The sequence below is a fragment of the Vigna unguiculata genome, chromosome 3, assembly GCF_037176805.1.
Source record: "Vigna unguiculata cultivar grain cowpea cultivar isolate G323 ecotype 2 chromosome 3, ASM3717680v1, whole genome shotgun sequence".
Taxonomy (NCBI): domain Eukaryota; kingdom Viridiplantae; phylum Streptophyta; class Magnoliopsida; order Fabales; family Fabaceae; genus Vigna; species Vigna unguiculata.
Window position 1 is genome coordinate 36,664,520 of NC_140794.1, and position 15,297 is coordinate 36,679,816.

The 15,297-nt window shown below is 39.0% G+C and overlaps 2 protein-coding genes across 5 annotated transcripts; one reads left to right on the forward strand and one right to left on the reverse strand.

Moving 5' to 3' along the window:
- Positions 1–2,285: 2,285 nt before the first annotated feature.
- On the reverse strand, positions 2,286–4,886 carry LOC146887799 (uncharacterized). Its single transcript, XM_085670406.1, has 2 exons — positions 3,848–4,886; positions 2,286–2,485 (listed from the first exon to the last, which is right to left on the reverse strand). The coding sequence occupies exons 1-2, from the start codon at positions 4,884–4,886 to the stop codon at positions 2,286–2,288; spliced, it is 1,239 nt and encodes a 412-aa protein (XP_085526532.1).
- Positions 4,887–10,424: 5,538 nt separating this feature from the next.
- On the forward strand, positions 10,425–14,892 carry LOC114178547 (nuclear transport factor 2-like). Of its 4 annotated transcripts, none has more exons than XM_085671630.1 (9): positions 10,425–10,647; positions 11,246–11,421; positions 12,011–12,314; positions 12,458–12,696; positions 12,850–13,000; positions 13,097–13,218; positions 13,298–13,357; positions 13,959–14,013; positions 14,301–14,365. In XM_085671630.1, the coding sequence occupies exons 2-9, from the start codon at positions 11,248–11,250 to the stop codon at positions 14,351–14,353; spliced, it is 1,158 nt and encodes a 385-aa protein (XP_085527756.1). In that variant the 5' UTR covers positions 10,425–10,647; positions 11,246–11,247; the 3' UTR covers positions 14,354–14,365. The 4 variants fall into 4 exon arrangements, with proteins under 4 accessions (XP_085527756.1, XP_027920326.2, XP_027920327.2 ...); XM_028064525.2 differs by having other exon boundaries at positions 10,426–10,647; positions 13,292–13,357; positions 14,350–14,892; XM_028064526.2 differs by having other exon boundaries at positions 10,426–10,647; positions 14,350–14,892.
- The last annotated feature ends 405 nt before the right edge of the window (positions 14,893–15,297 follow it).

Consider the following 15,297-nt stretch of genomic DNA (forward strand, 5'->3'; position numbering starts at 1 on the left):
AGAAGCACAAATTCCACATAAAGTAGAAGGGGTAGGCTTTTCTGTAAGTCTGTCAAGGTCCTTACCATTGCCGCTAAGTCATCCAACTTCCCTTCTATTTTCTTGTGATCTACAACATATGAAGCTTCTACTCCATGGGTTCCTTTCAATAGAGTTATAGAATTACTCCTGGTGGAAAATTGTTGATGGTTTGACGCCATAATTTCAATCAATTGTCTTGCATTTGTTAGCGTTTTTTCCACCAATGACCCCCCACTTGCAGCATCTATCATTTGTCTGTCCATGATACTCAATCCCTCATAAAAGTATTGAATGAGGAGATGCTCGTTTATTTGGTAATGAGGACAGGAAGCACATAACTTTTTGAATCTTTCCCAATACTCGTGAAGATTTTCTCTTTCTTGTTGTCTTATCCCATAAATATCTTTGTGAATAGTAGCAACTCTAGATGCTAGAAAAAACTTTTCCAGAAATAATATTTTCAGAGTCTCCCAAGTATTGATGGATCCTGGAGGAAGGCAGTATAACCAATTCTTAGCAGCATCTTGCAATGAGAATGGAAAAGCCTTAAGCTTAATATGTTCCTCTGTCATTGTTGTAGGTCTCATAGATGAACGAACAACATGAAATTCCTTCAAATGATGGTACGAGTCTTCTCCTGCTAATCCATGGAATTTGGGTAAAAGATGGATTAACCCAGACTTAAGCTCACATTCTCCATCTGGATATTGGATGCACATGTTTTGTGTAATTGCTGCATCCGGTGAAGCCAACTCTCTTATTGTTCTTTCTTCCATTCTATCTTCTTGAATTTCTGGTTCAGGTGATGGATCAGAAGATATGTTAATCACCGGAGGTCTTTCTAGTGGTACACTTTCAGTGGTAGGTTCAGATGATGACGGTGCTCCTTCAGTAGAACACCTGAGTTCAAGTCTCCTACGTGATTTATGCAAGTTCCTTTCAAGTTCTGAATCAAGTTGATAAAATTGACCCGGATTGGCCCGAGTCATGCACTATGCAGTCCACCTGAAAGTGTTTCCCTGTGTGTTTTTTTTTCTTCCTATTCTTGTTTTGGAGAAAGATTTTAAGAAAGAAATGAGTTAAGATGTCGTTGGGTCTACTCCCAGGAAAGAGAGGTGCGTTATAGTGGACAACTTAAATACCAAGTCTTTCCTAGACAGAGTTTTCCAAACTAGTCTCAAAAAATTTCTTAAAAGAAATCCTTAATCAAAACAAAAATAGAACTTTCCTTGGAATATATTAAAAGAAAACTAAAGACTACAAAATAACAAACTCTATTAAACGTATATGCGTAAAAAAAAATAATAAAATAAAATAAATAAATAAAAACAGAATCAAAATAGAAGAATGTGTACCTTTAATTACTAGGGTCCACGCATATTTATAGAGTATTAATTACATTTGATTATTGTGGGCTCATTGGATATCAGGGGGTTTTGATTTCGCTAAGTCTTTTGGAATGGTCCGATCTGGTTACTTCTCTTGTTGGCTTATGTCGTCTTTGTTCGTGCACTGTCCTAGGTTGGCTTATGGCGTCTTTGTTCGTGCACTTTCCTAGGTTGGCTTATGGCGTCTTTGTTCGTGCACTGTCCTAGGTTGGTCGCTCCATTAACAACCTTTGTTATGAGTTTAGGCTGGTTTAGGTTTATGCCGGCCTGAGGTGTGTACTTTAGTGTTTTCCGGCATATATGTGGGGGTTGTTTGTTGTTATTTATATGGTTAAGTTGGCCAGGTACGGTACACCAGTCCCCCAGCCTTTGCCGATATAGTATGTTGGTGAAGGATGATATGTGCTGATGTACTAGTCGTGACCGGCTAGGTGTGATACACCAGTACCCTAGCCTTTAAATGTGATGAACAATGTTAAGGCTAAAAAATATGAAGGAGTTTCGGGTAGGTGAAGGGGTTTGTGGTAGGTGAAAGGGTTTGTGGGAGGTTAAAGGGTGTTAGAAGTCTAATTTAGGGAGGTTTGGTGCCGCCATTTTGATACTTTGTGATGATTGAAATGAGTTGTATTTTTGGCGGGAAAGGGTTATGGCGTTTGAGATTCGTGTGTATAAATGAAGATAATGTTGGCAGTGCATTCACTTTGTCTCATTTGCAAAAAATCTGCTCGCGTGCGTTTTAGAGCTGTCTGATATCTTCCTTTCCTCCTCCGTCATCTTTTCTAAAAGAATCAGGTATGTCTAGTAGTAGCGATAGGGTTTCGTTGTCAGATTCGGGTAGTGAGCCGTCTAGGGATAGTGGAAGTAGTCGAGAAGATACTAGTGATAGGGAAGAGATGGGTAGTATAGGGAGAATTCCAATGGAGAGGGTGTTGAAGTCAGGGAAGATCCACCCGAGGAGTTGGCGGAGAGCAATTGGCCGGCAAAGACCGAATACGAATGGGTGACGGCAGACGTGCGGACACAGCGATCGTTGTTCTGGAGGTCGCGTTTGTTAAGGTCGTGGTTGAACTGCACGCCTATTTTCGAAAAGGGGGCACAGAGGGACATAGTTGCTCCAGAGCGGGTGACTGTTGTGGAATGTGTGTGCCACGGTCGAGAAGAATCAGCCGAAGAATTCTTTTATATGTATATGTGTCATTTCTCGCAGTTGCACATCCGGCTACCGTTTGACGAATTTACCGTGGGAGTGCTTCGATTATTGTGCATGGCGCTGTACTTGGAACCGTCACCTCGAGCGTTCCTATACTTTTTTGTTACGAGGCCGAAGAGTCCGATAACATGGTTGTCACTAATCAGCTGGCCTGGTCTCAACAGATTAGACGCTTTCACTCAATCGTTTAAGCATTTTAAAGATGGATTCTTCAATGTTGTGGTGAAACCGGCTGGTCGGTCACACTTCTACACAGTTGATGGTAACACTAAATTTCCGTTCTTCTGGACTGGTAACCCTTAGAGATATAAGGTGATATCGAGGGAGGACTTGTCGGTGGTGGAGAAGGATGTGGTGGATACTTTGATGCAATTTAGCGATAAGATGCCCACTAAGGGCTTAGTTGGGGTGTATAATTCGGTTCACCCAATTATAGATATTGAAGGTATTTTTTGTAACTTTGAGCATTGTTATACGTTCGAGTATTTTGACGATTTGTGTATTGTGGACTTTAGGGCATATGGCGCAACTGGGCAAGAAATGACACTTTTTCAAACCTTGCACAAGGAAAAGGCGGTGAATGCAATCTGCAAGATTCACTAGTAGATGTCCACGTGCATGGTGGTACCAAAAGGAAAGCAGAGTTGCCGACTAGGCCAGGAAAAGGTAAAGACGTGATGACTGAGGGGTGCACCTGTAAGCCCATAGCACTTCTACCAGTTCTTCGGGCCATCGGCCTTTGGCGTTATCTAATCTTTTGCGCAGTTCTACTAGGATAACTTTGTTGGCCACCTCTGCCTGTCTATTTGTTTGTGGGTGCTCTACAGAACTTGTTATGTGTTTAATGCCCAGACCAGTGTAGAACTTGGCTAGCTCCTTATTTATAAATTGTCGGCCATTATCGGTAATGATAGTATGTGGAACACCATATCTATATATAATATCTTTCCAGACAAACTACTGAACTTGCTGGGCCGTGATAGTGGTCAGTGGTTTGACTTCTATCCATTTGGTGAAATAATCAACGGCTATTATCAGAAATTTCACCTAGCCCTTGCTCGGGGGAAAGGGCCGAGGATATCCATTCCCCATTTAGCAAAGGGCCATGGGGATAGTATGGAATGGAGTTGTTCTTGTTTTTGGTGGATGGGGTTGCCATGTTTTTGGCATGGTTTGCATTTTTTGACGTAGTCCTGGCAGTCTACTTCTATAGTCGACCAAAAGTAACCGGCTCGAAGGATTCTGGTGGCCATAGTACGTGCGCCGGAGTGGTAGCCGCAAATGCCTTCATATAACTCTTTAATGATATACTGCGCCTGTTCTGCAGTGACACATTTGAGAAGCGGTTGGTCGTACCCGCATTTGTAGAGGTCATCGCCTATCATGGTATTTTTGGCGGCCTTAGCTAGCCAAGTTTTGTCAGCATCTTGTGGGGGGTTGTCGATTTGGAGATATTGGATATAGGGGGTGGTCCAGTTGTGGGTTTGGATTGGGGTGTTATTGTCGGCTGGGGCGTGGGTTAGGTTGTGGCAAGTATTTGTGATGGAAGGTGTAGATAAAGTTTGCTGCAATAAAGATCGATGGCGGCTTTTTAGCTTGGATCTGGCTAATTTGGAGAGGATGTCGGCTCTAATGTTGTCGGTCTTGGGGATGTGTTCGATGCGGACTTGTTCAAAGGCGAATTGAATGACTATTCGGACCAGGTGGTAATATTGTAAAAGGACGGGGTCTTTAATCTGGAATTCGTCATTCAGGTGGCCCACAGTAAGCTTGGAGTCAGTTTTGCACATTAACGTTTTGACGTCAACTTCGCGGGCAATAGAGAGGCCGGCGAGGATGGCTTCGTACTCGACTTGATTATTGGATGTTTTGAAGGCAAAATGGAGGGATTTCTCAATGAGAATATCGTTGGGCCCTTCTAACACGATACCAGCACCGGCACCTTTCGGATTTGAAGAACCATCTACATGAAGTGTCCGCTGGTCCTCCATGGGTGTTTGTTGGAGGTCATTGACGAAGTCTAGGAGGCATTGGGCTTTAATGGGGCCGTGAGGTTCATAACGAATGTTAAACTCTGACAATTCAACGGCCCAGGATGACATTCGTCCTGCCAGGTCTGGTTTTTGCAATATCTTCTGGATCGGGTAGTCGGTTTTGATGGTGATGCTATGGTTTTGGAAGTATGGGCGTAGGCGGCGAGCTGCGTGGACCAAGGACAGGGCCAACTTTTCCATCATTTGATATCTGGTTTCAGGATCCTGTAGCATTCTGCTAACGAAGTAGACAGGATGTTGCGTGCTCTCTATGTCTTGGACAAGCGCAGCGCTGATGGTGTGGTCGGTGGCTGTGATGTAAACTAGTAAGGGTTAGCGAGTGTCTGGCTTGTGGAGGATAGGTGGTGAGGTGAGGATGGTTTTAAGTTTCTGAAAAATTTGTTCGCAATCATCCGTCCACGTGAACCGGGCGAATTTTTTGAGGAGTTGGACTATGGGTTTGGTTTGTTCAGCCAGTTTGGGCACGAAGCGGGAAATGGTTGTAAGGTGGCCTATGAGGCGTTGGACCTCTTTGATGGTGGTGGGGCTACGCATTTCGATAATTGCCTTGCACTTCTCAGGATTGGCCTCTATGCCGCGTTGGGTTAACATAAATCCAAGGAACTTACCACAGTCGACACCGAATACACACTTGTCGGGGTTGAGGCGAAGGTTGTATTAGCGTAATGCGGAGAAGACTGCGAAGAGGTCCTGGGCATGTTGGTGATGGCTTGGGGATTTGACAACCATGTCATCGACGTACACTTCGACGCATTGTCTCATCAGATGGCTGAAAACTTTGTCCATTTGCCGTTGGTAGGTTGTTCCAGCGTTTTTAAGACCAAAGGGCATAACTCTGTAAAAGTAATTGGCGTCGTTAGTGATGAAGGCGGTCTTGTTCATGTCAGATGCGGCCATAGGGATTTGGTTGTACCCAAAGTATGCATCCAAGAAGCTAAGTACTTTATTCCCTGTTGTGCCATTGACAAGTCGATCGATATTGGGTAAGGGGTAGGCATCTCGAGGACAGGCTTTGTTTAGATCCGTGTAGTCTACACACATCCGCCATTTGCCATTGGCTTTCTTCACCAAGACTACATTGGAAAGCCAAGTGGTGTATTGAGCTTCTTCAATGAATCCTGCGCTCAGTAACTTATCGGCCTCAACCTTAGCTGCTAGGCGTCGTTCTTCGCCGAGTTTGCATTTTTTTCTGGGAGATGTAGCGGGCTTCTTTGTAGATGGATAACTTGTGGGATGCTACTAGAGGGTCTACCCTAGGTAAGTCAGCGGCTGACCAAGCAAAAAGGTATGTGTTGCTAACCAGGATAGGTCAAGGGGCCTGCGGGGTTGGGTTGGCGGAGGTGGCTGCATAGTCATTGCATAATTTGGTGTGGAGGGTCTGCATTTCTTCCATGCGAACGTAGTCGGCCGCACGCAACTTGAGCTCGTGCATAGAGGCAAGTGGGTGGAGGTAAACATTGTTGGTGAAGGGGTCGGATTGGAGGGTGAGTGCCATACATTGAAGGATCATTTCCTAGTTGAGGTGTGGGGTACGAAGGGCTGCCTTCCTAAAGTGATCGATGAATGCTCTGAGTGGTTCATCTTGTTCTTGTCTAATGCCTAGGAGGGAGATTGTAGTGGTTTGGTGTGGGCAGATACCAGCGAAATGAGTTGAGAACATATGGGAGAGAGCATCGAAGCTGTCGATAGAGTAGGGTGGAATGGTAGTGAACCATTCTAGAGCAAGGCCTTTGAGGGTGGTGGCGAAGGCTTTGCAAAAGACCACGTCTTGATACGTGTACAAGGCGACATGGGTGATGTAGACTTTAAGATGTTCATCATGGTCGGTTTCACCGGTGTAACGGTCCAGTGTGAAGGGTTTCCACTAGGCGGGAAGGGGGGTGTTGGCGATGAAGTCGGTGAAGGGGTGGCGACGCCTGGGTTGGTGGGGTGGGAGCAGATGTGGGGGAATGGGATGATGGACAAGAGTGGGAAAGGTGGAGGTGAAGTTGTGAGGAGGGATGTGGGTTGCCGGAAGGTAGTGTGGGTTGTAAGGTGGGACATGGGTAGTGTGTAGGGTGGTGGGTATGTTGTAGGGGACCTGGGTGGTAGGGAGGGTAGCAGCAGGGGTGGGGGCTGCGGTGTGACCCGGTTGGGTAGAGGGGAAGTGAGTGGGATGGGTGGAGGGAATGGGTGTTTGTTGGGTGGTGGTGAAGGTGTGAGGGGTGGGGTTATATTCGCTTTCTTCTTCCGTGGGCTGGAAGGCTGGGGACCTTGCAGCCTCAGACGCCTCCTTGGCTTTTCCTTTCTGGGTGGGATCGACTTCGATCTTTCGCCTGAGGCGAGAATTCTCTTATCGTAGCGCCTCCATAGCGTTGCGTTTCTTCAGATTTGCCAGCTCCTGTTGCATTTTGGCTTGGCCGTCTAGGATGGCGGCCAGGTCAAGGGTGATGTTAGCAGGTCTTGAGGGACTAGCATTTGTCTGCTTGTTAACTCCAGCTCTACTGCGGGTTGAAACCATCTTCGGAGAAAAACGGGTGCTAAGGTGTTGTCTCGTGCCCCACGGTGGGCACCAATTGTTCCTGCACAGAACAAATAAGATAAGTTAGGCACAAATGTCACCTTACCCATGCAGTCTGCTATCTCCTCAGTTGGCCTCTTCTCGGTTTGTGCATGTCTGTTTGGACCCAGGAGGGGTTACCTGCACAAGGGACTCTGAAGCTCAAGTCAGCCAAAGCTCTCTAAAAGTCAAATCAGGTGATTAATGGAGTAATGAATGCGTACCTTTAATTACTGAGGTCCACGCGTATTTATAGAGTATTAATTATGTTTGGTCACATTATGGGTTGGGCCCTAGTTTGGGCTATAGGTGGGCCTGGACCCTGGCCCAGGCCCTTAGTTCAATTATTGTGGGCTCATTGGATATTAGGGGGTTTTGATTTCGCTAAGTCTGTTGGAATGGTCCGATCTGGTTACTTCTCTAGTTGGCTTATATCGTCTTTGTCCGTGCATTGTCCTAGGTTGGCTTATGGCGTCTTTGTCCGTGCACTGTCCTAGGTTGACCGCTCCATTAGCAACCTTTGTTATGAGTTTAGGCTGGTTTAGGTCTATGCCGGCCCGAGGCGTGTACTTTTAGTTGTTTCCGGCATATATGTGGGGGTTGTTTGTTGTTATTTATATAGTTAAGTTGGCCAGGTACGGTACACCAGTCCCCCTTCCTTTGCCGATATAGTATGTTGGTGAAGGATGATATGTGCTGATGTATTAGTCGTGACCGGCTAGGTGTGATACAAGAACCAATGCATATAGGACACTATTAAAACGTTAAACTACACTAGTGACTTATTCTAACCTTTAAATCCTTTTAAAAAAACACATAAATTCATGCACTTATATTCATCCAAATCTATCTTCTCACCCTTTCTCAAATCCAACTCTACAAAGGAATACACCTTAAATCATTACAATTCTTTATCATTCAACCATTTCAATTTTCATTTAATCAGATTTCACAACCTACCTTTATGAATGCTAAATCATCTTAAACTATTGTAAATCTTCATTTATAGTAAAAACATTAAATGATACTTAGACCTATGTATAGTTTTTTTTTTTATAATAAATAAATAATATGATGCATAAGAGGAAAAGATTTTGAACACCATTAAACATCAACAATAACATTATCACAAGTATTGTCAACGAAAATTCATTTTGAAGCATGTTCAGATATATTTATGTACAAATTGTAAAGGATTGAACAAACCAAAAATCTTGATAAATATGAAATTTCGAAAATATAAATGGAAAAAGAAAACAAAAAATGAGTTTGATGTGATACAAACAGAAAAAAAAAGAAGAAGAACAAACTGTGCATTGCATTTTAGTTCATCAAAGAAGAAGGAAATATGAAACCGAATATTGAGTGTTTTTATTGGTTTTAAAGATAAGAAGGAATTGAATCGTCTCAAAGAAAGATACGAGATGTTTTGGTTGGTTTGAAAGAGACTAGATGTTTTCGTGAGGTTTTTGTGCCGCGTGTTTTGTTTTTAGGCTTCTACAAATGTTTCATTTCCTTTAGTAGAATAATAAAATTATTAAATCATATTTTAAATTATTTTGTACATTTTTTTATGTGTGTGACATGTGACTAGGGTTTTTATTTGTTAGCCTTTTATTTGTATATAATAATAATAATATAATTTGTATATAATAATATAATATTGATATTGATGTATGGTGTCTAATCATCTTTTTCACTTTACATCGACTGATTTTAGAATGGCTATCGCGGGCAGTGCCTTCCAATGTTTGTAATCTCCCTGTCAAGCAAGAAATAAATTTAGAATTATGAAATAACTTATTTTCATAATAAAAGATACTTTATAAAAATAATACTTTTCTATTTTATACAAGCAGAAAACATTAAAGACTACAAATATTTCAATAAAGTCATTAGTCATCTATATACAAATATTCTAATATTTACATTTTAGCGTCTTCAAGATGTTATTATTAACCTATATTCTCTATTTAGTTTTATTTTAATAAATTTCAATGCGTTCATAAAACTTTGCTGTAATAATTATATTAAAATTAATTGTTAGATAAATAATTAAATAGAAACTCTTTGTGCACTACTTCCAACTAGTTATTCATTCATCTTCAGTATGGATTTTGTCGACATCATCTTAAATGTTTATTTAGTTACATGTTCAAACATTTCAACATCACACAGGAGTTGATATATATATATATATATATATATATATATATATATATATATATATATATATATATATATATATATATATAAATAATGTATATATATATATATATATATATATATATATATTAAAATAATTAATTTTCTTTTTTTATCTTTTAAATAACCTTTAATGTAAATTGAATTATTTTATAAATTAACATAATTATTTTATATTTTTAATAACTATTTCTTAAATTAAATAATTATTTATAAATAAAAGCCTATTTAATAATTATTGTTTTATTTAATAAAAGCCATTTTATAAATAATTTATTTTATATTATTTTTAATAAAACATATTTTATAGTATTAGTTCTTATTTGTGCATTTTATTTATTAAAAGTATTAATTAATCTATTTATGCAAACGGCCGATAAATTCGCCCAAAGAAATAAGGGTCGGATTTCACAAAATAAGAATAGAAGGAAAGATAAATCTAATAAAATAGTTAATTCATTACAACCATGTTTTCAATAAAATCTCTTTAATTGTTAAATTTTATACACTTATTATTTGAATTTTCTTTATATGTTATTTATTTTCTTTATATATTTATTTTCATTAATTTAATTACTGATTGTCCTTCACTTAGCCGTAGTTATTATGCCATATCTATACTGTGCTCATCAATCTATTTCATAAAGTCACATTTATACATTTTCACATATTTTTACATAGTTGATTTAATAATTATAAATATGGCGAATTCTAGATCAAAATAGAATTTTGTTTAAATCCGACCAGCTCTTAAACAACAATTAGTGAACAATGAAAAATTTAATCTAATAAAGTTAATAATAATTAAAGTAGCATTTAAAATTTAAATTGATGAATTCAAAATTTAAAATGAAATATATCCGTGAACAATAGTAATGGTGTAATTTCTTGAAAGGTCCCATGTTGAATTGAAACAGGACAGTTTAACACGCTAACATGGAAGAAGGGACAGGAGAATAAGAAAAGAAGTTTGAAACCAAAAACGTTGGGCTTGGTCCGATAAAAGCACATGTGTGAATAAATAAACCGGGTTTTTGGTTCATCTAAAGAACCCGAGCCAGAACAAAGGGAACAAAGCTTTATTCCCATGAACAAGAAACAACATAGAAAAGTTCGCCTATATATATATTCAATATTTTCACATTCGCCTTCGACAGAGATCTCACTCAACTCAACCGCCTCCACTCTAACCAAACCATCTTCTCTGAGCCATTCATCGCTCCCTCGGAGGTACCTCTTACTTTCTTTCTTTCCATGTCCCTTTTAAATTTTTTTATAGGCTTCTTCTAAGATAGTTTCACTATCGATTTTCGTATTCTTCTCTGATCCATTTTTACCTTCTCTCAGTGATTAATCTCTCAGTTCCTTTTCTTTCTTTCTATCTCTGCTGTTAGGTCTTAGTTTTATACGTTATTAGTGTATCCTGATGGTTGATTAGGGTTTGGTTGTTAGCCTGGTCTGTTTGTGATTTAGGGTTTGTAAATGGAAAATGTTTAAATAAAAATCGTGGCTCTTAGTATCTTTTATATGCTATTAATATTATTTTAGTTGTTTTTTTTTGTTTATTTAAAAATACATGATTGAATGTTTGGAATGGTCATTGTCTGTGGCTCGTGTGTTTTGTACATATGTTACTTGTTAGGATTGTAGGATTGAAGGTGTTGTGTTAGCGTTGATTTTATTAATGAGGGTTGTGGTTGATTGAGTTTTGGTGTTGTGCATTTATTCTTTTGAATGATTATTTGTTGTTTTTTCTTTACTGTGGTTTTCCAGAATAGTCATGTATTTGCCATCAAGACTAATCTGTGTTGTCATTGTCATGTTGTAGAGATGGCAGTGTCGGATGGATCACCAACCCCTCAGATGGTTGGGAATGCTTTTGTTGAGCAGTATTATTCTATACTGCATCAGGAACCGGACCAAGTTCACAGATTTTATCATGAGTCTAGTGTCCTGAGTCGTCCTGAAGAAGATGGTTCCATGACAATGGTGACTACTACCGTGGTAAGTACAAGTGATGGAGTGTTAGTTATTGCAAGGGCATGTGGAGTTATGTAATTTAGCACGGGCTTAATGTGGTTTGTTTTAAATCACTCCTTTAATTTATTGTGTACCAAACTGTTATTGGTGAACTAGCTATTTGCTTTTTCTTTTCTAAGTGTGGTTACTTGTATAACCACAAATCAATGCAAAATATATGGAAACCACTCTGGGTTATGTGATATCATGAGAATTGTTGTGCCATTTTTTAAAATTGTGTGGTATATTATTAATACCATGCATAGTCAGCAGGAAAATTTCTTTGGGGAGTTTACCCTAGTGCCACCAGTTGCCTGAGCTTTAATTTTACAGCTTTTCCTGTCAAAGACCAAAAGAGTATGTTACATTCTTTGAAGTATTTGAAATCACGTGTCCAGTGTTGGTTGATAGCCATACTGACAATTCCTGTTTTAGTGGCAATTTTCATTTTTGTCTGAGTTTATTGGGAACACATGCTCAAATGTTGTGTTATTTTATTTCCTTGACTAATATGTATTGTAACAAATGATTTTAAATCCACTGATTCAAATGATCTTACTCTGCTATGGTACAGGAAATCAATAAAAAGATACTCTCTCAGGATTACACAAGCTTTAGGGTAGAAATTCTGAGTGCTGATGCCCAACCTTCACACAAGGATGGTGTAATAGTTGTAGTGACTGGCTGCTTAACTGGAAGTGACAATCTGAAAAGGAAGTTTACTCAGTCCTTTTTCCTAGCTCCACAGGACAAAGGCTACTTTGTTTTGAATGATATTTTCAGATATATTGACGAGTATAAGTCAGTTGATATTGAGTCTGTGCCTGTGAATGAAGCTGATGAAAGTGCTCCAACAGATTCTTTTACCCCTGAGCCTGGTAGATCTTCTGTTTACAACTTCTGGTTATTAATATACCTTCTAGTCCTGTTGTTTTCATTTCCTTCTAACATTTTACGTTTTGCTTGTTACAATATTCGATATATATATATATATATATATTTAAATTTTGATTATGAATAGAGGTCATTCAAGCTGCTGAAGATGTTCCAGATAGCCAAACTACTGTTGTTGATGATGACATTAGTGTCAGCAAAGATGTCAGCCAGCCACTGGAGAATGGAAAATTATCAGTTGCTGAAAAGATGGTTCCTGTTAATCATGTTAAAGAATCCAGTCACCTGGAACATCATTCACATGCTGAGAAAGCTGCTTCTAGTAACTCACAGGAGGATACTCCAAAGAAGTCTTTTGCATCAATAGTAAGTTTTAATCATTTGTTTTTATGCATCAGTGTACTTTTCATGGTGTCTGACCGCATTTCCTTTATGCCAACAATAGTAAATTTTAATTATTTTTGTGCACTCATCATACTTTTTGTGGTGTCTGACCATATTTGCATTTATTAATCTCAGGTGAATGCACTGAAAGAAAATGCTGCTCCCTTCCATATGAGGGCTTCCCCTGTGAAAGCTGTAGAACAGCCACGTGTTCTCAGCGTGCCTGCATCAGAAGCACCAACTCCTAGTGTTGAGAGTCCAACAGAAAAGAACAATGAGAATGGAGGTGGTTCCTATTCTGTGACTAGATTGGTTAATGAATTGAGTTTGTGATTATAGTTGATCCAGATGCAATATAACTTTCGAAATCTATGTTCCACAGGCAAGGCTTATGCAATATTTGTTGCAAATTTGCCCATGAATGCCACAGTAGAACAGCTGGAACGTGTTTTCAAGAAATTTGGGCCCATTAAAAGGGATGGAATTCAAGTTAGAAGTAGTAAGGTTAGTCTGTTACAAGCATTGTACTTTCAGTTACTTCCCAAGCGATGATACAATGCTTTGCCCTTCTTTCCAGCAACAGGGATCTTGTTTTGGGTTTGTGGAGTTTGAATCTGCTACTTCAATGCAAAGTGCACTTGAGGTACGGACACATACTTGAAATCTCCCTCTTTTTGATTGCTAGGATTTATATTTAGATTTGTATTTCATGAAAATTAGTTTCTTGATGATAATGTTGCCTTTTGCAATTATATGCTTAGCCTTTGCCCATATGGAGGTGTTGTCTTTGAGGTGTTGTAACATGGTTCCAAGTTCATTTTTCCTTTTGAAAGTCCCTTGACATTCTGCAATTGTGTTTGTTCTTTGGAAAAAGCACTATTTATTGTAAGTGTATTTCAGTTGATTTCATTAGCTTTTTTCATTTAACTATAGTGAAGTAGAGAATATATCTATGGAGAACATCTGGCAATTGATGGGTTATCTATCGGGGTTTAACATGCTAGGAGGAAAATTGAGTGTTTCAAGTTGTAGTTTTTCTTCCTGTATTGTGTGTTGGATCCTATTAACGCTATTGCTATAAGAATTTGATATTAGTTCTTTGTTACTAATCATTGGGTTGCTGTGGGTGCTTTTTCTATAAAAGTGTTAGCTGATTTTGCTTTTTGGCCTAATTTTTCTTGTTTGTGGTTATCCTGTTTTATTTGTCCTACATTTGTCAGCTATATTTCTGTGTATTGTTTCAGGCTTCACCTCCTGTCACCTTGGACAACCGAAGGCTTTCAATTGAAGAACGAAGAGGCAAGCCAGCCTAATATTTCATATCAAAATTCAAACATTTTTAAATAGTTTATCGATTTTGCATATTGTTTGCCACGACTGCAACATCTAATTGATTTATGCTCTTAAGTATGCCGTGCCAGTTACTGGCTTTCCACCTTTAGATTCCATAAAATAAATGAAAGTGTTCGTAAAATTGCTCGGGATATAGATTCTTGCAAAAAGTTCTTAGGTGATGTTGCAGACATGTCACAGGCTCACGGTGCTCAGGACCTTTTTTCTGTGAAACGTATTTTTGTTTGTTGCAGCTAACAGTGATGGTTATTATGTGATAATGTGTATTGTTGTTTGTTGCAGCTAACAGTGATAGGGGGAGATATTCATCAGGAAGGGGTGGATACCGGAATGACAGAAATGATAACTTCAGGGGGCGTGGCAACTTCGGTGGTGGTGGTGGCCGCGGTGGCTATGGAAATAGGAATGACAATTTTGAGAAGCGCGGTGAGTTCACTGGTAGGCCTAGAGGAGGCAACAATGGTGGTGGGCGTAGCAATGGAGAAGTTGTGGCAAGGAGTTATCAGAATGGTGGAAAAGTCACTCGTCAACCAGTGAAAGTTCAGTGAAGTACTTTATTTTGTTGGGAATTGAGTGACAACGGCATTTACTTATAGATAGCGGCATCTAAGGATTTTGGTTTGCAACTGCATCATTTAGAGTCTTTTTCTTTAATAGCTGCCATGATCCCTTCGTACAAGAGTTTTTCGGTTAATTCACAGAATTCCCCATACCCTTCCCTTCACTTTCATTTTTTCCAATTTTGTTACATTTTGTATCTATTATTCCGGAATAATTGTTTGGATTCGGCTACAATTATATGCCATTTTTTTTATAATTCCTGTATGCTTTGTTTGTCTCTTTCAACTCGGTTCTGTTTGTTATATCTGCCATTTAGATAATGTTGGGTATTCAGAATTTTTCATCGTCAATTGGATTACTTTGTTGGCTGTTACTTCTAGATATAATATTTTCGAAAATGTAAAATGTGTGTTTGTATAACTTTCTTGAAAATGTTTACGGGAAAAGTTTGATGATCTTAGAAATTTCTGTTAGTATTTTAATTGTTTGATGGAACCATTTATCACGTAACATTGAAATGCTTCTGTTAATGTGATCTTCGTTACTTTGTGCGAATTGACATTTTTTTTATGTTTCTCTCTCCTAGAGAAAATTTCCGTATTGGGAAATATACATATTCTGCAACTGTAAAGGTTACCTTGGCATTTTAATGAATGAAAATCACTTACA